At 33.5% G+C, this 24,078-nt stretch overlaps 1 protein-coding gene across 3 annotated transcripts in view; it reads right to left on the bottom strand.

The window, feature by feature from the left end:
- Positions 1–17,716, bottom strand: part of LOC149085075 (uncharacterized) — a 137,460-nt gene extending 119,744 nt beyond the window's left edge. For 2 of the 3 annotated variants that reach the window (XM_089232858.1, XM_089232857.1), the window contains exon 1: positions 17,255–17,716. In XM_089232858.1, the coding sequence (XP_089088984.1) occupies positions 17,255–17,259 (5 nt within the window). In that variant the 5' untranslated portion in view covers positions 17,260–17,716. The remainder of the gene's footprint in view (positions 1–17,254) is intronic. The other variant, XM_089232859.1, reaches the window with a different exon arrangement.
- Between the last annotated feature and the right edge of the window lie 6,362 nt (positions 17,717–24,078).

The following is a 24,078-nucleotide window of genomic DNA, read 5'->3' as shown; positions in this document are numbered from 1 at the left end:
AGCGAAATTAAAATTTTTACACGGCCTAAACTTAAAAAAATGTCAACCAGTAAAATTTGCATCTTTTCGAAGTCTTGAAAATTTTTGACACGTGTTTTAGCTCGTGAGAAGTCTCAAATTCGATTCACCGATATGTCGATGGAATTTTATTCAAATTTTACGGGGATAAATATCTTTTATTACAATAAAAAAGGTATTATTTCGTTAATTCGTGAATCGTACGGATTTATTCTTTTGGATAAAACTCCTCGTGACCGCAAGCGAAAAAATATGAAGTTTGACTTATGCTGTTATTTACCTTTTTGAGTAAACACGGATATATTCGAACGCCTTTTTTCCCTCTAAACAAAAACATTCATATATTTCTGAAAAAACACCTCACGGTCACTTGAAATCCGTCAAAGAAACTAAAGGGGACCCTGAAACGTCAAATAATGAATAAAATCCGAACACAGACGGCTTTCCCGAAATCACAAAAAAGGGTGTTATCACTTGAATAAAAAAAAAAGTGATTATACTAACTTCGAAAATAACATCTTGTCAAAAAAATGTTATTCAATCTTATCACTAAAAAAAAAATGACGTTCTCAATGACTGGAGGGAACTTCATCGGTTATTTTAAAATAAATGGATTGACACTGCAATTATATGACTGTATATATACAACGATTTTGTTTTGAGATCAAAAGACAGAGAGAGGAAACAAAACCGTCAGCTCTTTAGTTGTAAAAAATTTTGAATCTTTTTTTCATTATATTAAAACATAATTCGTAATTGGCAGGTTTTACTCGCCCTATTCAAATTCTCTATTCATTTATTGATGGACAACATAATAAAAATAATATTCCAAGCTTTTGATTGTTTGGTTCTTATGGGAGACAGTTCCACTGTGCCACACGCAAGTTCCAATGGAACGGGTTTAAGATCAAGGTTGTTTCGGTATGACGCTAATAACCCGTCCATATTGCAGTTGTTGGTTTGGCGGTGTCCTTTTCTTATTCTTAAGGGGGTCTCATACCTTTTAACATGGTGAAAAACCATGCTCTAGTACAGCGGTTCTCAATCGGTGCTTCGCGGAGCCCTTGGGGCTCCTTGTGCTCTCCCCATGGGTTCCGCAGCCGCTCGAGGAAAATTAAAAAAAAATAGTAAAATTTAGAAAAATAATTATAAATATTTTTAAATAGTAAAAATAAATCAGTAACTTTGATGAATGATTAAAAAATTAGCCTGTACGGGGCTCCGCCATAGAATTTTTTTACTTAAAAGGCTCATTGAGTCAAAAAAGGTTGAGAACCGCTGCTCTAGTAGAAATATCACTAAAAGTGCTACTTAACCATTGATTTATTTCAATTTTTTTTGCACATATTTTAATTGTATATGCTATCTTATGTCAGTATAAAGTTTTACATACCTCTGATACTTTATTTTTTACAAAATTTCAAAATGATGCACGCACGATAAAGTAGCATTACATCAATGTAATAGAATAAAAATTGATTCAAAATAAAGGAAATTGTTCAGTTCATGAAATGAAGCAGAAGATTGAGATTTCATTGACTCAATCTTTATTTTAATTTTGAAATTTTAAAAAAATTTAATTTTAATAATAAATTTTAAATAATATCGAGTCAATGAAATCTCAATCTTTTGTTTCACTTCAAGAACTGAACAGAGTTCTTTATTTTGAATCAATTTTTATTCAATTGCATTGATTTCATGCTATATTATTGCCCTTCGAGAATATACATAATGAGTCCGACCACCACTGTTTGGCACCCTGTAGTGAACTTGGCTATGAAATGCACAGGGTTCTTTTTTTTCACATGATAATAAACTGAAGACAGTGAACATACTAAATTTTTAATTTGTGTTTTAAGTTTTGAGCATTAATTGAGTGATACAGATTGCTGTTGCTAGTTGGTGCGAGCATTCTTCATCACAGTGCCTCTGAATTCCAGAGATGTTAATCACAGTCACGTCAAAGTAGTTGATTAAAAACAACCATTAGAGTAATTTTGGGTAATACTTTCCTATTTATCTATCGATGTGATTTTATGGAGTAATTTCGGATGTGTCTGGTCCTCATTATAGTGCAAGGTGAACCCACACCACGCGTGGGCAAGTGTTTCAGTTGAAGAGTAAATACAGTGAAACCTCACTACATCGACACTCGATATAACGATAACTTCCTCTACAACGATATTTTTTCGAATCTTGCTTTTAATTGCCTATAGTCTAATGTTAAACTTCGCTCGATACAACGATATCCTCGATACTCCGATAAATCCCTCTATAACGATATTTTTTGAGGTGGTTGTAAAACTGCTACAACGATCACATTTTTATATTTCACTCAAAAAATCACTTTCACACTATATTTTTTAAATTCCTCACCTGTTTTTGTTTTTTCGAGGATGATTAATAGCATCGGTATTTCGCACTATCTACCCTCCAAAAGTGTTGAAGTTGCCGTGAAGCTACTATGTGTAATGCAAAAAAATGTTGTGAAGAAACGTACTTCACACAGGGTGAAACACAACCAACTGAATTTTATCCATCAACTAATCAATTATAAACTTTTGCTGCTGAATAAATAGATTTGCCACCAATAAATGCTTATAAATGCATTTTATGGTTGTACTAACAACGCCAATTCAGAAGAGATGCCAACAACAGCGAAAAATTTGGCGGCGCCTGATGATAATGCTACCTTTCGATGTAACGATAATCTCTCTACAACGATATTTTTTCTTGGTCCGCAGAATATCGTTGTATCGAGGTTTCATTGTAAGCACAAAATTACACAAAGTAAATATGTTATTGAGAACATTTCATATTTTCTAAAAGGGTGATTGATGACTTAATCATCATTCAAGCCCCCCTCCCCGTCATCAAAAGTCACCAAATCCGAAACCACCTCCCCACCCCTATTCTCTATGCTGTCGTAATACTTGAATAACCCCTAAGTAACAGAATTATGATTTTACTTTACATAGTTATTTTCTCTGTTTTCTTTTCACTACGAATATCGGAAAGAAAGAAAAAGGGTACAATCAACCACCTAAAAACCATTAACAAAAATAATGTTATTATGCTCTATTATTGAATCTGTTTGACAGTATGGCATCAGGAGCGTATAGTTAGTATATTTAAAAAAGAGAGAGGGAGAGGGACGATTGAATCTGTTAATTGAAGATGTATTAAGTAGTGTTCGTTATGATAGTTTTTTTCTGTAGCAGGTTATTTAAACTACAACCAGTTTTTTGTTAATTGGGTCTATTTTGGTAAATTGCATTTTTAATTGGGTTGCTATATTTTTGAAATATATGACATCCATATTTTTATGGGCATCTTTTTCTCAGCCACCTCGTTGGGCGTTTTGCCTGTTGTGGCGTTGTATTTGTATTTTGTATTTGTATATGGGCGCTTATTCAGGAAAGGGGCTACTTACTGTGGGGTAAAGGTAATTGGGTAAACATATATCCCGTATTTTACTGAATTTTTGACCTACATTATTCGGCTGTCCCGTAATTTTATCAAAAATGATTATTTCGTGAAGTTGTTTTTTTTTTTAAAGAAAGCTATAGTACACATACAGTATTTGCAAATCCTGTATTTTAGAGTAGAAGAAAAGAAGCCTGGAGTACCAGCCCTAACGACCATATAACTTCTGTAGTTTTTAGTTGGGCTTTATTTACTATTTACCAGAAATAATAATAATTGGTGGTAGACTTTTTGTTCTGAAGTACTTGGGGCTATCACTCTGGATCCTTACACCAGGGAAAGGATACATAAAGTTTGAGGTGATTTCAAACGACTTCTCAAACGCCTGAATGTCTAATGGGTAGCTTTTTCGTATTAGGCGACTGTCTGCCTTCAAATGACGAATTTGACAAAAGTTTGCGAAATTGATTTTGTGTTCATTTAAAAATGCAGTTATTCTAGAATCCAAAACCATTTCATTTTTGTCTCTACAATAATTATAAGCGAAGTTATTACCGGTTATGTAAAACGAATATAATGATCTAAATCCGGTAATGAAATCTTTGAATGCGTTTTCTGAAGATTTGTGTTTTTTTTTTTTTGGGGGGGGGGCTTTTCAACTCCATGAAAAACTTCATTCATAGCTCAAGCATTTTTAAAATATCTCTATAAAACTTTCCCACTGTATTTTAGACAGTTATAGCCGTGCAATAAACTAAAAACTAAGCAATATGTTTGAAACTTTTAGATTTACATATGATTTTGAATTGAGAATATCAAATATTTCAAACAAAAATGTGTATTTTGTCACGTAATCGTATCTAAAAAAGTTTTTACAGTATTCTAAAACTTCAGGTTCATTACACAGAAAAATGTCAGAGAAAAATAATTTATGTGAAGAGCATGCTGATATAAGCAGTAGTTTTTAGTATACAATGTTTAGCAGAAGTACTAAAAATATGCTAATTTTACATACAATATTTGCAATAAAAATATTTCTGCCAAAATATTCATATAAAATAACATTTATTTTCTTAATTTTATACTATATCAAACCAAAACCACATTCGTTTTATCCAAAATGACTTTTTTTAAAAAAAGTACACCGAAGGCAGTCGTCTTAAGACGACTCGAGATCTTCAAACTTTTTCCAGTCGCGAGCACTCTTTGTATCCATCATCAAGAATGAGCACCTTTTTCGGCGAGTTCAACATACAGCATGAAATCTGGATGATTTCAATCCCAGAACGCAATTCGTTCATGGAATTTAATTGGAACGTTGATCAAGTGCTCGCGAGCACGAAATCTGACACGAGCATCGAGCACTCCGGGTGCTTCAGGGAGTACCGTGGTGCTCGCGAGCAACGGGTTGAAGATGCCTGCTTTTTTAACCATTATAGTCTTTCCGTGTTAAATACCGCTGCCTTTGTATAAAATATTTATTTTCTCATGAATGATTTTGTTATGTAAATATTTCACGGTAATTTTAATAATTAATTATTAAACTTATAAACACCAAATAATTTGACAGTTTGTCAGTTTCTCACTCGAAGGTATAAGATCAAACACTTGACACTGTCTCCTTAACGCACATCCAAGTAGTCTGATGTCACAAAGCTATGGAAACATTAAGCTGACTTATTGGAGAAGGCTACACACGTCTAACAACAACGGGAAAAAAAATATTTTTTTTGTAAGGTTCTTTTTATATTCTTACAAGTGCTCGAGACATTCTTCGCAGCGAAAGAAATTCATAAGAGAAATGATTCACTAATGGATACTGTTATGGTGATGATAAATTCGAAAGCAGTTGAAGCTCTGTATCGAAACAAAAGAAGCACAGCAAGATGGTTCTTCGAAGCAATTAAATCCTCAATCTAGAATCTTCTTTACATAAGATGGGGTACAAAGCTTTCCGCTTTACAATGTTTTTATTAGAGTAGAGATATAACAATCTACTTTTTTTTTTCGGAGGGTATTTTTTCTTTCTACAACAATTACATTTAATATGAGTAAAATTATCCGGTTGGAACTGCTAATGGCTTAGCTATTAGTTCAGATAGGCTTACGCAGTTTCTTAGACAGTGTGCGTCATTTGAAACTGCGAAGAGCGAGATTACTCCTTTTTGGTTAGAGCCGCCATCCGTCTTAATATTTAGCTGTTTGATTTAGCCGGTTTTTACCAATCTCTCTCAATGAGCAATTAATACGATCTTGAAACCGAATACGTCATTTGCGCGTGAGTTATATAATAGTTTTACAAAACAGGATGTGGATGTGAAATAGCTTGATATGGAAGAAGTAAACGTCAAAAGTTTCGATTAGAAACAATTTATAGGGAATCAAATACGGCAAGCATGTCGTTCATAATACGATCCACAAACGCACGTGCCGTTATGTGATATCATAAACTACAGTATTTAAATATGTTTAACCCATATTTGACCATTTGATTTTCTATAAACATTTTCATGAAAATTCTATTTCATTTAAATTGCTTCATATGACATTTATACAATAGTGTATCTTGAGTCTCAATTTTGAAATATCAAAGTAGGAGAAATAATTGCTTATAAATGTGCTGTGATCATTTGAAGCTGCTGTCCGGCATATAGGACGATGGTCAAATATGGTTTTTAAACTATTTTTTCTGAAATTTGTAGAACCTTTCGAAACTTGATGGAAATTGTTAATACTCTTTAAGTTTTCTTTGAAATTTTTAAAAATCTGAAGTTATTACCTTTTTTGACAATACGGGAATTTGAGCAGGAAGTTGCACGGTTTTCAACAATTTTGAGTCAAGAGAAAAATCTATATCTAACATCAAAATAATAGTAATCATGCTGAAATTATGAGAAATTTTCAACTTAAATCGACATGATGTTAATCTTTCAATGGTGTTTGAGTAATGTGTCCATCGTGGATGAATGAAGTACATTTGGGCTACCTCGGGTGCTTCATTGAGCACCTTGGTGATAGTGAGTAATCGTTTGAAGAGTCCAGTTTAATTACATGTTCTCTTCTACACAGTGCCGTCTTAACGCATGGGCCCTTTCGGCAGGTTGCAACGGGGCTTCAAGAGAAGAGGGCCTCACAAAAATTAGATCTGGCTGAAATTTTCTAGAATTAATCACTTAGCCCGGAGGCCCATGATGCTCTTAAGACGGCCCTGCTTCTACAATTCATACACCAGGTACTGCGGGATTTTCTCATTCTCTGATCTAATTTGTTAGTAACAGATATTAATAAATCAGTTGATACACAGGGGGCGGCTTAAATGACGATGCAAGGGATGGGTTGTATCCGTTCGGCAGGTTGCAACGGGCGGCAGCTTAGGCTTTAGTTAAACACCAAAATTTTTTAAATTTTCCAATGGTAAAAATTCACATGACACTTTTGAGCCATGCCTTGACGACGATTGTTGGAAAAACTTGAGGGAACAGAGAGCACCTGGGACCGTAATACTAGAAATCTATCCCATCAGGCAAGTGTGAATTTTGGCACCTTCATCCAGAAATTTTTCCGATATAGTCAAATAACGGCAAAGAAAGAATTCGGCTTTTCACTTGTCTGGTCCTTGAAGAAACGCCTTTCAAATGAATTTCTTAATAAAAGTCGTCTCATATAAATCTTCTTTACAAGATAAGTGTAAATAACGATGGCTCATTAATAAGTGCTGCTTTGTGCATCAAGTTTTCCGGCATAATTGAGAATAGTAAAACAATTCCGAACGAAAAAGCGGGAAGTATGGTCATGCACGTTTTTCTTGGTAAACAATCGTGTGCAGCTTTGTTTTAAAAAAAATCAGGTATATCTCAGGGTTCTCTAGGCCCTGACAGCTTTCCGTCAGACTGATCTTTAGAAGCGAGGTTTGGCACACGGGAGCAGGTAAGCTCGAGCTGCCTCTAAGTAGATAGATATTCACTCGATAAAAATCAAGCCCCGAAAAACTTCAAATATTCATACCAGAAAAATAAGAAAATACAATTTTCCTCCTCTTCGCAAACTCATAAAGGCCATTCGATATGACATTTATTGCAGTTGTTTTGAGAAGCATTAATTATACATAGACAGAAGAATTTCTAGTGTAATGACGCTTATGACTTGAAATGTTTAATTTCCCTCGAGTCCTTGTAACTCAAGTCGTTAAGACGATCTTTAACTACGTATTCTAATTAGCTAGTTTAACTTGAATGACCAGCAAGAAAAGAATGAAGACGGTCGAAAAAAAGATGACTTCTCTTCATTCACTATGGACTTTTGTTAGACAAAGAAATCTTGTCATTCATGTCCCGGAACACCTCAAGCAATCGATTTTCTCATTTTCTAAGGTTCCGTCCGAGTCTATTAATAAAGTAATAGTCATTTCGGGCAGATTAATTAATGTACTTCGAGGGTGGTTTCCGTCCCACTGGCGACTGGAAGATGTGTCGAAAAGAACCATGAAATGATGTCAGCCCTATCTACGTACACGAGAGATTCATTCGAACTAATCTCAAGACCTGCCCACACAGGGTGGCTTCATATTACGCTCTTCAATTTCTTGAAGAAAAAATAATAAAAATAAAAACAAAATATAAAATAAAGTGCTGAAAAGTGTCTCGTAAGAAATGGGTTTAGAAAACGAAAGCTCTCTAATGCATTTTTTTGGGGGAATGAATTTTCCTTTTCGCGTGATTTCAATTGAAACCCGATAGGCTCGTTCAATAAACACGCAAGTTGCAACCAACCGACTCGCTACTCGATGAACTAACTGACTAGTCTCGAGGAATCTTTCAAAAATAAGGTGATTGAAAAAAAAAAGTGAATCAGAACTAGATGGGGATGGACATGAAGAGATTTTTCATTAATTTCATGGGAAATTAAATTCATAACTAGAGCCAGAATCATATGCACTAAAAAAGTGGCGAAATATGGTTTTAAAAATTTGCAAATAAGCACTTAAAAGTCCTAAAATGTGCATTAAAAACCCCAAAATACTCATGAAAAAACTTAAAATATGCACAAAAAATCCCGAAAAGGTTAAAAATTCCGAAATATGTACCAAAATGAAAAAACAACCATTCAAAAAAACAGCAGATATATTTTTAAAATGCATATTTTCTATTTCTTAGTGCATATTCATTTACAAAAAATATTTCCACATATGTATACAGCATGCATATGTAACAGGACCTATGGCATTTTACTGGAGAACCATTCATCATACAAACATACTATCAATTAGAAAAATTGTTCAAATAACATGTAGTACTCATATGTCATTCATGTTGCAAGGGCTTTTGCATAGTTATTAAAATAAAAATGTTAACTTTTTATACGAACACCCTGTGCTCAAAAACCCAATTAGAAAGTTGTTGTCCTGTTGCCTCTGCTGATGCCAACGAAAAAAAATCCACGTTTCTAAATGCAATATTCACTGAAATATTCGAATTGGAAAAATGGAGTGAAAGTTTGGAAAAATGGAGTGAAAGTTTGGAAAAAAACATTAAGTGCGTCTAAAACGTTTTACCCGCATTTAATGCTGTTGTTTCCCAACTTTCACTCCATTTTTCCAATTCGAATATTTCAGTGAATTTTTTTTGAACATTTAAAAAAAGTGGAATTTTTTAGTAGGCATCAGGAGAGACTGGGCAAAAACATTCTAATTGGGTTTTTGGGGACTGTATAAAAAGTTAACATTTTTATTTTAATAACTATACAACCCCTTACAACATAAATGGCTATATCTGAGTACTACATGTCATTTGGATACTTTTTCTAATTAGAGGTATGCCTATAGGATCAACGGTTCACCAGTAAAATGCCATACGTCCTGTTACCTATGCACCCTCTACAGGCCTACTGCATGTATGCAAATAATTTCTACTTATTTTTTTATTAAGACATTTTTGATTTCTAGTTTGTTGCAGCTGCTCAGTAACGAAATCCGAGTAACAAAAGAATTTTGGCAATATTTCTAAAAATAAGAACACTTTTGGATTATCCCTAGAAATAGCCTTACAATAAAGCGGTTGATATTTTGAAAATGCAGTATTACCAACATCTCTACTAATTCACTAAATCCCACCTGCGGGAAAAAAAACCGATGTTATAAAAATATTACGAGCAATATTTATTTGAAAAATTATTTCAAAATAAGTGATTGAGCTTAAATAAACCTTCAAAAATATGCACTTATTCTAAAAATTCTTCGATTTTATGCATTTATATATATTAATGCTAAAAAATTACAAAATATGCAAATGCATAATATGCATATATGAATCTGCATATAATCCGGGGTGCACTCATAATGAATGGATTATTCACTTTTATAAAGCCTACTCTTCCGAAAAAACGTAAAGAGTGAAAAAATAATAATGACAAATTCATTTCACTTGAATCTGGAAGAAAAATTTCAGACATGTGTCAAAAATCTTGACAGAAAAAATTTTAAGGTTGAAAGATTTTTCACCCATTCACATGGGAAATCTCTGCTATTTAGGGTTCTCATTACTTTTAACATGGTCGAAAAAACCTCAAAAACTATGCTGTAGTAGAAATATCATTAAAAATGTTACTTAACCATTCGTTTATTTCAAATTTGGTACACATATTTTGGACTATATGCCATGCCATGATATTACAATGTTTTACATATCTTCGATATTTACCGTTTTTGCAAATTTTCAAACATTGAGAAAAAATGCATTATTAACATCTTGCGCGCATGATAAAATAGCATGGCATCAATATGATCGAATAAAAATCAATATTCAAAATAAAGAAATCTGTCCAGTTCATAAAATGAGGCAAAAATATATAAGATCCATTTATAAATATTTGATTTATGGAAAAAAATGTTATTCAATAAAAAATTATTTAATTTTTAAAAATTTAAACTTCAAATTCAATTTAAAATTTTTTTTTTGTTCCTTAATGTTTGAAAATTCGCAAAAAAATAACTATAAAAGATATGTGAAACATTGTATTGTCATAGTATAGCATATATAATAAAAATTTTATTTTAAAAAATTGAAATAAGTCAATGATTAAATAACATTATTTTTAATGCGATTTTTACTTGAGCATTGTTTTTGAGGCTAGGAGACCCCTTAAATGTAATTATAATTTATGCACATGTGTGAATTTATCATTTCCATAAGCCTAATGTAAAATTATACCGTAAATCTTTCACGGGAAACCACCAATTCATTAGACAAAAGGCAGAGATCGTGGCTTGTAAAGAATTTTGTATCAGTTTCCCCGGTAAGATGGATCATCTCGAATCAAAACACCCGAGTCTTTGTACCTCTCTGTTAAGAAATTTCGTAGCCTTACCATCGATCAAATTTTGGCTTGCCCTGTAAGAAATAACAGTGGGAAGGTATGATAAATCTCTCGTGATATGGGAATTTGCTTCATAAAAACCCGGTAGCATCATATTTCACACGAAGGCAGTCATCATCAAAGCCACTATCGTCAGACAAATGAGTGGGTATATTTAGAAGAAGTTGTTTGTTTAGCTTTTAATCTTTGATCTAAAAACGACTTATCTGTTGCACTTGTCCACGGTCGGTTGAACATTTTGCTTGGTGTTATATCGCTGTCGAGTGCCTCATTAGACGGATATGAGCAGTCGACTTCTTGATTTCAAGGGTACCTAATTGCTTTCTTTACAGAGAGAGCGGCAGCTTTTCTCTTTTAAAAAAACGCCTCCCTCTCTTCTTAAATATTATAGAGGTGACTGTTAAGTAGGATAACCTCGTCATGAGTTGTTGTCTAGCTTTCGTACAAAAAGAGAATTATTTAGATTGGTGCTTGCTGTTGACTAATTGCTTTGGCATGGCACTAAAATACATTTTTATGGAGGTGTTGAATGAATCTGTGATTATCTAGAATGTTTTCATTGCAATAAAACGACTTTATCGAACGAAAAGAGCTTATATTTTTATAATTACATTATAATAGTATATCCCTTGGATTTCCCTGTCATCAAGATTATACGTATACAGGGGGATTCTAAATTCACGGGACAAGCTTTAAGAAGTGATATAAGACACATAAAGAAGCATTTTTGGTCATGGAACGCGTGATCGAATTGCAATAGCAAAGACGTAAGAGGTGCTTTTAGAGAGTGCACAATAGCACTTTACCAGTAGCAAATGATAAAATTTTTCCAACGGATTTACTGCGATATGTGCTATCAACCATCCAAGGGTGTGCACGTGGTTATAACATAATGAAGTAGACCCATTTTTGCTAGGAAAAATTCTAAATTACTTAAACACTACATCTCTGCTTCAACGGATTGGATACGCCGAGCTCATTACATATGGCACCCATCTCCCACCATAACTCCTCTCTCTCGACATCTTTTTGTAAGTCTCCTAGGAATCGTGCACGTGATTCTTATTTGCACTTTTTAGGACCTCATCGCCAAAATTTGCGTTATTAATGTGTCTCACCAATGTGTTTTATTACAGAGTTTGTACTTTAACCTTTAATATTCGACTACACATTCCGTGACGAATAATGCTTATTTAGGTGTGTTCTATCACCCTTTAAGTTTGTCCCACGAATTCTGAATCACTGTATTTTATACAGTAGTACCTCGAAGTTACGCGGTAGGAAGGACCGATGGTTACCGTGTATGTCGGGGTTCGATTTTTCATGCAGCCACGTGAATATTAGTCAAACGAGGTCAAAATTTAGGGGAAAAGCGTATTTTTTCCTTCCTACTATGTGTGTGGATGTACAGATCACTACTTTACTACTGTTTTACCACTAAGGTACTTTCCTGTGACTTCATAAAATTTAATTTACCTTGTGACAACAACCTACTTTACCACACACCAACTCCGGTTATATATCGTCATATGGCAATTTCCAACCAGTGGAATCGGGTGGGAAATGAAGGCACCATCTATCGGTGGTAGTCCCAGGTTCGGTAAATAAAGAACATTTTTCGGTTGGTCTATGCCCGGAATCGAACCCATGGACCTCAACATCAACCTTCATATGGAAGGCGAGCATCTTACCACTGCCCCCCTCGGGCGTTGTGACCGCAATCTGGTACTTAAACAAAGCTTTCTCTAATAAAATCTATAAACGAATGAAAATCGCGTGTTAAATGCTTTATTTGTTTTGATAACACCTTGGTTCATCGAAAGAAATAAGTTGCTTGTGTTTGGAGGCAAGAAAACAACTTTCACATGAGGGTTGGAGTTGATTAAGAGTTTCAGACCAGAGGAATAATCATCAATGAATTACCATTGAATGACTTTTTTATCTTTATTTATGTCAAAAACGTTGGACTTTAGGTATGAAATTGTGACGTTAGGTGCAAAAACGGCAGATATCATACAAATCTTGAGAGTCCATTTCTAAATCAAAGCCGCTCAAAAATCAGAACAGTTTTATGACGTATGCTGTTCCGATCTAATAAAACACAATTCTTACTTCTTTATCATTTAACAATCTCTACAATAATAATAAGCAATAATCTCGTGATTATGCTTGAATTTCAGAAATGTGTGAATTTCACAGAAATTCGAGTAACTTCGAAATCAAGTGGCTTGGGGTAGCGTAAATCGGGGTATTACTGCCTCTCTAATAATGAAAGAAAATTCATTATAATCTTAATATGGTCTTACTGAAATAAAATCGGATAATGGGATATAAATTATAGTTCCCTTAGTTTTAATTTCACTTTAACTGCATGGAAATAATATAATAATAATAATAATATTACCACTAGTGAGATTGATATTTAATGATTTATTCGACCTTCACTCTAATAGGTAATCAAATTGTGTATTGATATCAAAATAGTTTTTGATTTTTAATTATTTCCGGATGATGCAACAATCCCAGTATCGGTCTAGATAACTTTAATGACCTTATTTGGAGAATGAGTTTCTGGTTGTATAAAACCGAGTTATTATTTTTCTCATGTGAGGATTTCCTATAAGTTGGTATTTTTGCTCATTCGCTGGAATTTTACTGAACATCTAAGACCAAAGTAGAGTTTGGTATCAAAGTTTACCTAAGGAGAGGTGAGACTTGTACGGATTGAAGAATGAAATAAAAAAAATATATATAAGATTCCACCCATCTCTATTCGGGCACCTGCTGATTTTCCGTGAAAAAAGCCATATATCAACATTATTTGCTATGGGTGGGTGTGAGTTGCACATAGTGTGAGAGACAATTTTTAGTAAATGAACATATTTATACGTAAACACCCTTTTCTTTAACGCTCATTATCCGCGTATTTAGTATCGATTCCATAGCAATCTCTTTACATACAGTGTTCATGATCAGACATAATATATATACGTATATATATAGCACATCATATTAAATCGGTGATTCCCAATGTGGGACTCACGCACTACAAGGGGGCAATTTGATTTGATTTGGAACTTTTCGGAACTCCTACCATTTTTATATCAATTCAAATTTATACTTTTTAAAAAAATTCCTGATGACTTTTTTTCTCAATTTTTCTTTCAGTGTTTTGTTTGGAAGTTGTTTGACCAAGGCTTTGTGCTTGTGTTCCAGGCACGTTTTGTGTGTAAGATGAAATCCATGGACCCCCTTTAAAAATAGTATTCTGTATATAGCAATGTAAAAACGATGAGTGAATTGTTATCTCAACTCACAGAACCCCCTGAAGTCTCTCCAAGCACCCCTGGTTAAGAACCATCGCGCTTTTGACTTGTTAAATGACCAAATGACCTATTTGGCTCCCTCAACGTGAATGGGACTTTGCTTTTTGAATAACTAGAATAACAAGTAATGGGAGAAAGATACAGAACTATAATCGGGGGGGGGGGCAGAGTCCAGTCTTGCAAAATTTAAGGAAGCAAAGCAAAAAAAAAAAGTTTTTTTGTTAGGCAAAAACTGCATTTTGTCATAGAACTATGAAATTTCATGGGGGGGGGGGAAAGGGGGTACCCTTCCTAACAAAAGATCTACTTATAGCCCTTACGGGGAACATCGGGATTTCAGAGATGCTTTGGTGGGACATGGCCTAAAAAAGTTGGGAGCCACTGTCCTAAACATATTGCACGTTCAAATTCTTAAAAAAAAACGTACACGTATGCTTGCTGGAAATCTCATCACGTCACTTTATTTCAGATCAGAATCTTCGTGAAATTCGTGGTATTTTCGTGGATCTCTGACAGCAATTACATGTCGGACAGAAGTAGAAGAGAAAGTATCAAAAGAAAGAAATAAGAAGATATATTTTTTTTCTCTAGGAACTTCACAGCCCGTTTTCTTATTTTTCTTTCTTGAAACATAAGAGATGTTCTCTTCTTATTTCATTATAAATGTCTCGCTTGAACGATGGCGTCAAACTATAGAGATAAGTATAGATATTCCTTTCCTGCCGTGTTATGCTTTCTCTATACTGTCATTTAAAACCTACTCAACATCTGATATTAACAGCAAAAAAAAGTAATAATAATATATTGATTTTATAGATTAGAACTTACTTCGATAAAGAAAATTTTACTTAAGATTCCTGTCTCAATTTCAAGAATAAGAGAGAACATTCTCAAAATTATAGTAAAGTAACACAAGATAGTGGAGATAGAATTTTAAGTACAAACACTGAGCTTTTTTTTTTAACATTCAAGTGCTCGTCATCTATCTCTATTATTCGTTTCAACCCTTTATGATTCACCCCCCTAAAAACGCAAAAAGAATCTTTTTACAAAAGTGGATTTAAATTGGTGTTTTTAGCAGATTTTAAATTGAAACAACACATCAACACGGCAATTTAATTAATTAGAGTGGATTTTTTTTAATTAGATAAAATGGTTGATTGCGAAAATAAAATATACAAATTTCCTTTGTTTTATTGTTATCAATAAACAGATAAAATGTTGCTTAGCGAAGTTGAACAGTTTTACCTCGAATTTTATTTCTAATACCCTTAATTTGGTGCGGATTTTATAAGTCTCTGACACGTACAATTTCAGGAGCTCTCCAAAAATGACACCTGCAAGGAATCAACTCTTTCTAGATAAAAAATTATTGTACTTATATAACCGTATTTTGTACTGAAACGGCACTAAAAGACTTACTTTCTGAAATATTAAAAAAAAATTGTATAACGGGGATTTTTTTTTTTGGCCATGTGAATTCTAATATACACTGGATCATAGAGGATTAATCATTTTATATCAATATCAGAATTTAATGCAATATTCTGGTTAATTTTTTTAGATTTTCATCGTTTTAATTACTATGGTTCTAGAAATTTGCAAAAAGTTATAGACCTTTTGCTTTGAAAAAAAACATTATTTATTTCAGCTCTTCAATTTTATTTTGTAATAAAACTGAGGTTTTATGGTTTTGTTAAAATTGAGGTTGCATTAAAAACATCATGTTTAACCATATTTTTACCACAATAATTCACCATTTTTTATTGTTTTCAATTTAGAACTTACCAATCGTTTTCGTGGACTAGAACATAGATAATTGAAACGATCTTCTGATGTCAATTAAGTGCAAAATTTATGTATCTAAATCAAGATATATAGGCTTTCCCACATGATGCATTGAAAGGTTAATAAAAACAACACTTACTAAACAAAATATCATGTATATGTTACTGTGAATGTGATAAATGCGGTTATTATACATAGTAACTGGTTATTATGCATAATCACCGAGAATTTTGGTAAGTTTGATAAATTTCCCTATATTATTAATGACACGTTTAAAAAGACATATGATAAACATATTGGGATAAATCGAGAAGCTATCCATACTTAAATGAGACAACCATAATTTTTTTTATGGGCAATATGTATATTTTTATTTTATCATAATTATTGGTTTTTATTGCTCTTATTGGATTGCTGTATTTTTTTATGTAGTTTAGATATATAAATTCGACAACCAGATTTTTATGGAAATCTTTTTTTCAGCCATCTCATTGGCCTCGGTCTGTTGGGGCCTTTGTATTTGTATTAACCGCTTTTACCGGTGATTATGCATGATACCCAAGCGTCATGTCGTTGGTAAACATGGTAAATCGTACTATACGATATACTGTACATGACAATTCGTGCATGTATTGTATCATTATATCGGGGTAGGTATCATTATATCGATAGTAGAATTTGTTATCCTTGTATCCGGTGTCCGACTATATTCATAACACGTACTAGACTCATTTGGGTTTTTTTTTTTCATATTTATCAAATTCACCAATTACACTGGGGTTTTATGCGTAATCACAGACAAAGGCGAAAATTTCAAGTATTTATCAAATTTACCAACGGCACTTGGTTATTATGCATGATTGCCGGTAAAAGTGGTAATGTTTTCAGTATTAATCAAATTCACCAACCACGCTTAGGTATCATACATAATCCAGCGTTGTTTCTAGTTTCTTGTGTTCCAGTAAAAGTGATAATTTTCAGTGCGTATTTATCAAATTTACCAACAACACTTTGGTATTATGCACATTCGCCGGTAAAAGTGATAAATTTATCAAACCAAGACGATTGGTGAATATGCATAACACCGGTTATTATGTATAATAATCTATTTATCACATTTACCGCAACATATACAAATTATATATTAGAAATTTTAAAAATAAAATACTACTCACCCTCACGCAATCTGAATCTCGTTGCAATATTAAAAAATAAAACAAAGCATGTAGCACATATTTTATAATAATCAAAAATAATCTCTCATAAAGAGATTTGAATTTCCCGCGCATCAAATCAATCAAAAAAAAACGAAACTAAAAATTTACCTCATTATTAATTCCTTTTTATTCTTCTTCTTTCCAATATTTTTATATAAACTAATAATTTCGTTTTATAGAAACGTAATCCACTTTGTTCTCATGTCAAGGTGGGGAAGAAGAAATTAAAAAAAAAATAAATTCCAAAAAAAAAGAACCAGATAATATATAATTAATTTTAAAATCGAGTCATAATTTTGGATCGGGAAAAATTCCTCACATCACAAACGAAACCAAACTTCAAGAAAAATGCATGTGGTTAAGTCAATAATAATGATCACCACGCGGTTGTCGTTGGAATGATTTGTTCGTTTTTTTCCTACCTCTTTGCACTCTTCTTGCTTCTCGATCACTGAATAAAGAAAGGCTAGTTTTGGTGCTTTTTGCCAAAAGGAAAATAAAAAAAATAATAATAATAATGAAGTATAAGAACGAATGACGGACGCCACACGGAGCGCACCGCACACCACACTCTCACAACACAACCGCTCACGAGACTTAAAACCACTTAGTAGTTGTTTCTACTACAACAGCGCCGCCGCCGCTGCCATCGAACCAAAAAAATAATAATAATAATAAAATAATAATAAATTATCATTATTATTATTATTTTTTTAAAAATGTAACTTTCTTGTGTTCCATTGCTTAATGTAATGTACATGATATTTAGCTCTTGTTATTGTTTTTTTTTTTGTTTTTTCCTCCCTTGTGTCTTGAATGCTTTGCGTCTGAGCAATTTCCTCAATTCTCAGAAAAAATATATGCTACAACCATTTACAATTATACAAGAAAATTAAGACAATTTTTTTTTTTTATTCTTGTATGAGGCTAATTCTGGAAGAATATTGAACCTAAGAAAAGTTGCTGCTGCTACTACTACTGCTGTCTGTTTTATTTAGCTGTTTTGAGGAGAGAGGACAAGTCACGGACTTTCAAATGTATATAGACTTCGTTTATTCCCTTTGATATTATAGGAATTTCTTCAAATAAAATTATGAAATTTTATTATTGAGGAATAGTTAACTTTAGCTTTTTGGTTTTACGGTGGAACCTAGTTTATACGTCGCTCAGATATATGACTTTTACGTTTTTACAACGGCGTTTAATTCTTACGTTTGACTCCGGTCACGATTGGTTTCTATCTGTACACTTTAATTTTAAAATAATTCATTTATTAGACGTAAAAGCTCAATTATTCGTCGATTCGAATTCAAAATCTTTTGAGAAAAAAAACATAATTTATATTCATCAAATGCTCACAATTTTTGTATGCGGTGAAAACGCGTTGCTGCAACAGTTCTATTGTCACCACCAAAGCCATAAATCTTCGGATGATTGCTGGCGTATACGAAAACAGCCAGTGCTAAATATATACAGAAATACTGCTATATATACAGGGTGTTCTGTTAATGAACCGACAAACTCAGAGGGTTGTTAGTAGGAATCAAGAGCAGCAGAAATTGCTATGGAACATGGTGTCGTAAACCGCGTTGAGAGGGTGAAAATCGCGAAAAACGCATGCAGGTTTCGACGTCACGCTGGAACGACAAAAAGTACAATAATAATTACAAAAAGATTAATTTGATTAATTATTACAAAAGTTGTTGGAAGTGGCGGCCACTGACGTCATTGCAGTCTAAAACGACGTATAAACGATTCCCGGACGAGCTCAAAGATATGATGTTATTGATGTCTGCCGCAGCAGCGACAATCCGCGCTATGAGATCCTCTGGTCTTTCCACAGGATATTGCCGTTGGTACATCCGTTGTGCTAAACGCCCATTGCCATCTGCTCAACCGTAAATCGGATGCATATCAGCGTATTCCTCGTTCGAGTAGTTATCCATCACGATACTCATTGAAATAGACAAGTAACTGCTACACGTGCTTACTACCGCAATAGTGCTAATTTACGTCGTCCGCAGCGCGTGAGCCTATCCCAGCGCATGCGTTTCGCGACGTTGCTCACGTCAGATATGGTGAGCGAACCCACGAACGCATTCAGCGATCAACTAACATATACCTTTCGTCTCCTCTGGACTCAGAGCCTGCATGCGTTTTTCGCGATTTTCACCCTCTCAACGTGGTTTGCGACATCATGCTCTAATGCAATTTTTGTTCCTCTTGATGCCTGCCAACAACCCTCTTCGGTCTATTGGCAGAACACCCTGTATACACACACTTACATACAAATATATGCATATTAAAAATTTGCATTATTGTGCATGAACAAACTTGAAAGTGAATTTCTTAATATATTTGTGCGATACGAAGGAACAAATAATAAGCAACGGTTTCTGAGGTTGATGTGTGAACAATAAAAAATAATTATTGACAGTATGTATGGTGAATCAAAATCATTCTTGAGTATTTAGATGAAAAACTGCGCAAAGCTTTTTGACATCGAATCTCTAGTGTATCATATTGAAATTTTTATCTAAGGATTTCAGTTGACAAGCGGACATTATAAACAACAATTTTTTCAAATAAGCAAAGCGTAAAAATTGGTTTTGGATACGTTCTATTGTTGATACGTGGAATGCGCGCAACACTGCAATATTGCAAAGTTGGTCTGACAACACAGTAATAAAGGAGGAGGATGGTGGTTTCAGTATTATGGAAGAAATGACTATTGAGAATAATAATAGTCATTTGAATGTTTTTGGTTGCTAAACTTATTAAATTTTATTTGAAACACGTGCATCTAGCTCTATATGAACGTTGCTCATGATTTAGTTTTGAAATTTATTTGACATTGAATTTTGTGTTTGTGTAGTGCCATTATGTTTTTGTGTATTATCATAATATATTTTAAATATAAATCGTATATTGTGGTAAACATTTTTATACATGATTCTTAAATTCTAAAAATATATTCACAATTTTATATAATGATATACTAAGAGGAGGCAACTATTATTTCCTCATAGGCAATGTATTATATTTTCCCATCGTTTTTAGTTTAATTTTCTCATAGTATACAGTTTGTTCATGAAATTTATCTTTTTTTGGGTTGTTGAACATTAAAATTTTTATTTGACATCCATATTTCTATGAGTATTTATTTTTCAGCTACCTCGTTGGGCATTTTGTCTGTTGCGGATATTTACATTCGTATAGCCACTGTAATATACGAAGGTCGTTTGATGAGTAAGGTATAAAAAACGGTGAATTTTTTATGAAATAAAAAGTAATTTTTTTATTTCATTATAGTCTCCTTCAAGCTTCGCACACTTTTTTTTTTCAATTATGTTCAAATTTCTTTATCCCGTCAGAAAATTACATTTTTTTCTAACTTCACAGCTGCAATGGTCTCTTCATTTGATAAAAAATGTTTTCTACCAAGTGAAATTTTTACTATTGAGAGCAAGAAAAAGCCAACTTGAGGCTAAATCCGTAGAATTTGGCGAATGCGAAATTCGTGCAAAGCCTAATATACGCAATTTGACCATTGCAATGGCATATCTGTGAGATGGGGCATTGGCTTGTTAAGATAAGTCTTTTTGTTTATGTTTCAGTCTTGGCCGTTTCATATGCAGCTGTTCTTTCAAATTTCCCAGAAGTGATGTCTGACCCCTCCGGAAGAAATCTATATGGACAACGTCTTCAGAACCCCAGAAAAATGATGCCATCACTTTTTTCGACTCTGGTGTATAGTGGGGAATCAATGTTTCACCCATGGTAAAAAATCGACGTTTAAAGTCTTCAAGGGCCATTCAAGTATTACTTCAGCGGATTTTTAGCCATTTTTGACCCCTTCCCCCCTGTTAGTGAAAGTCAGCAAACCTCTGACCCCCCCCCGTCAGAAATATTTTGTCAGCTCTGTCCCCCTCTCCTACCGCATATTGGGATCAAAGATGTACTCAGAGGGGGCATAAGGGGCTCGTGTCTCTTCCCCAATCCGATCAAAAATTTAGTTTTCGTCCAAAAAATATATATTTTCGAAAAAAAATTAAAACATCGAAAGAAAGTTGTTATAGTTAAATTTATGTTAATTTCAATGCTATTTGAAGGCTAAAAACTTAAAATTTATCTTTGAGAAATTCATCGTGCCCACCCTCCAAGCCTTTTGTCTCCCCCCCCCCCCCAAAGGTTGATGCTGCGCATGTCCCTGATTAGGATTGCCCTTCGAGAATATACATAGTGAGTCCGACCACCACTGTTTGACACTTTTTAGTGAATTTTACTATGAATGTACAGGTGTCATTTTTCACATGATAACAAACTGGACAACGAACACACTATATTTTTAACTTTTGAGCATTAATTGAATGGTATAAGATTACCGTTGCTAGTTTTGGTGTGCAAGCATTCTTCATCATAGTTTCTCTAAATTCCAGAGATGTTAATCACAGTCATTTCAAGGTAGTTGCTTAAAAACAAACATTTGAGTAATTTGGGGTTATTTCTTCCTATTTATCTATCGATGCGATTTTATGGAATTATTGTGGATATGTCTGGTCTTGACTATAGCGCAAGGTGGGCCCACATAATGCGTGGTTAGGTTGCATGAAGAATATTTAATGTGTGTGTGTGTTTTCGAAAAAGGTGATTGATGACGTAATCGTCAATTAAACTCCCCACCCCCGTCATCAAAAGTCAGCAAATCCGAACCCCCCCCCCTTCTCGATGCTGACGTAATACTTGTATAGTCCCTCAGGGTTTGAGCCAATGCCAACAAATTTTCTTCAGAAATGTCTTTTGCATTTTTCACTTTTGATTAATCGTCAGCAATTGAGGCACCCATCTTGCATGCAGAAGTTTTTTCTTCGTTTCCGATTTCTAATGGAGAATATTGTGAAATATTTATTGAAATCCCCACAACATCAGCTATCTCAAGCACCTTCAATCTGCGATCTTCCATGAAGATTCCGTGGACTTTTCCAATATTTTCCAAGGAGGTTTCCTAAACCGGAAACCCAGGACGTTCTTCGGTGGATGTACGGCTCGTTTAAATTCATTGATCCAAAAATAAATCAAGAGCTTATTTTCTAAAAGGAACATTTACACAATTACTAAGTTTACAGTAGAAATAAAAACCTTTTTTTCTTCGGAATTGGGCTGCTATACAAAAATGAAAAGTCACCCAACAAGTAGCATACGAGAGTGGTATATAAGAATATTTAAATATTATGGTTCTTGATCAACATTCAAGGGAGTTATCTACATTTAAATTTTGAAAATGAAATAATTAAATAATAAATAATAAAATAATTTTGAAGGAAAATTAAGTGGTTTAAATTTTGATTCAAATTGGAGCTAGTTAAGTGTGAAAAATCGGAAATTTCTGAGCCACCTGTTGATTTCAGAAGATTTCAACTAGCCAAGGAAGGTACCGTTTCTGTCCTTTCGTGAGTAACATAAGAAACACGATAATTCTGCAGCGGAACATTCCATAACGGACACTCCAGTTAGCAGATACTTTCACTAACGCACACCTTTTTGAATTACGTCGCAAAACTCAATGTATTTTACTATCCATTAACGGACATTCCTCGTTAGCGGACAAAATTTTTTGTCCCCTGGGTGTCCGTTATCAAGAGGTTCTACTGTATACTTTGAAAGCGCTTATGAAAAATGTGCCGTTTTGAAAAATAAAATATCCCTTAACTTCTCAGTAAGATAACTGCTTTGCTATGTTCCCTTTTGAATGAAAAATACCAAAGTAAATGAACGAGGTGGATACGTTACCTTTTAGTAGAAACGACCAACTTTATAATTTCTACCAAAAATATTCCCGTTTATATAAACCCTGTTGCATAATTTAATAGAACTCATCCCAAAGATTCATTAACCGTTAAAAAGTGCATTTAGAAGAAAAGTGGCAATGTTCTCTTTTCAAAATAAGCTCCTAAAATGGTCTTTAACGATGGTGAGTTCTTTTAATTTATTCCAATTCAGCTTTGTGATCTGGGCAGCTTTCAACTTTTCCAGATAAAAATGCTTTTTTCACTGCGAGACAGTTACAGTCATCCATTTCTAATATATTACTGCTACAAAATCCGAACTTGAAACAACGCCAAAAAAGCTCTTTGAGCTCAAACTTGTTGCTACATATTTTGAAGAGTGATACTTATAACTGTAATAAGCTGAAAGCGATCGTGCTGCTGTCTCATAGAAATTTACCTTACTTATGAAACGACCCTCATAAATGCTCTAGACCAGAGATTTCCAACGTTATAGTTCGTACGGTACAATTGATGGTAGCGAAACAATGCCACACACACACACACATAATTTAATAAACATGAATATTTCTACAATATACAATATATGGTAGATATTTTTTTATTGCACCGCAAATGAAAAATTTTACAGCTGTAAAAATATTGATCCCCCTCTCCCTTCCTGACATGCGTACAATATTAAAAGAATATATATAGCGTGATGGACAGAAATTTGGAAGAAACAAAATTATTCAAATTTGTTCATTTTGCTTGGAATTTTTTCTTTGTCTAGAATTTTCCAATTTAACTCTTCAGATTTTATTTGCCTTCATTTTTTCACTTTTTAGTTCATAAATCATTCTACAATTGTCTAACTTTACAATTTTTACAACTGTGTACTTTTAGTTTTATTAATATTGTGTTTAAAAACATGCATACGTTTATGTTTCGAAAAAAAATTATTATTATGTATATAACATAAATCTTATTTTAAATTATTGTATCGAAGTTTGAGAGAAAGTTTTATAATTTGTAGCCAGCTATCAAAGTTACCGTTATCACTATTATTATCAAAACCACCATTTAAGGAAACAGAGTTGAACCATAATATTGACATTGGAAGGTGAACTTTTAAATCAAAAGTAAATAATATTTGTTCTCCATCTT

Source organism: Pholcus phalangioides, unplaced genomic scaffold (assembly GCF_987345545.1).
Source record: "Pholcus phalangioides strain wild (caught in Gottingen) unplaced genomic scaffold, Ppha-v1.0 ptg000007l_1, whole genome shotgun sequence".
NCBI classification, from domain to species: domain Eukaryota; kingdom Metazoa; phylum Arthropoda; class Arachnida; order Araneae; family Pholcidae; genus Pholcus; species Pholcus phalangioides.
The sequence above is the reverse complement of the archived record's forward strand: the minus strand, read 5'-3'. Positions and strand labels throughout refer to the sequence as shown.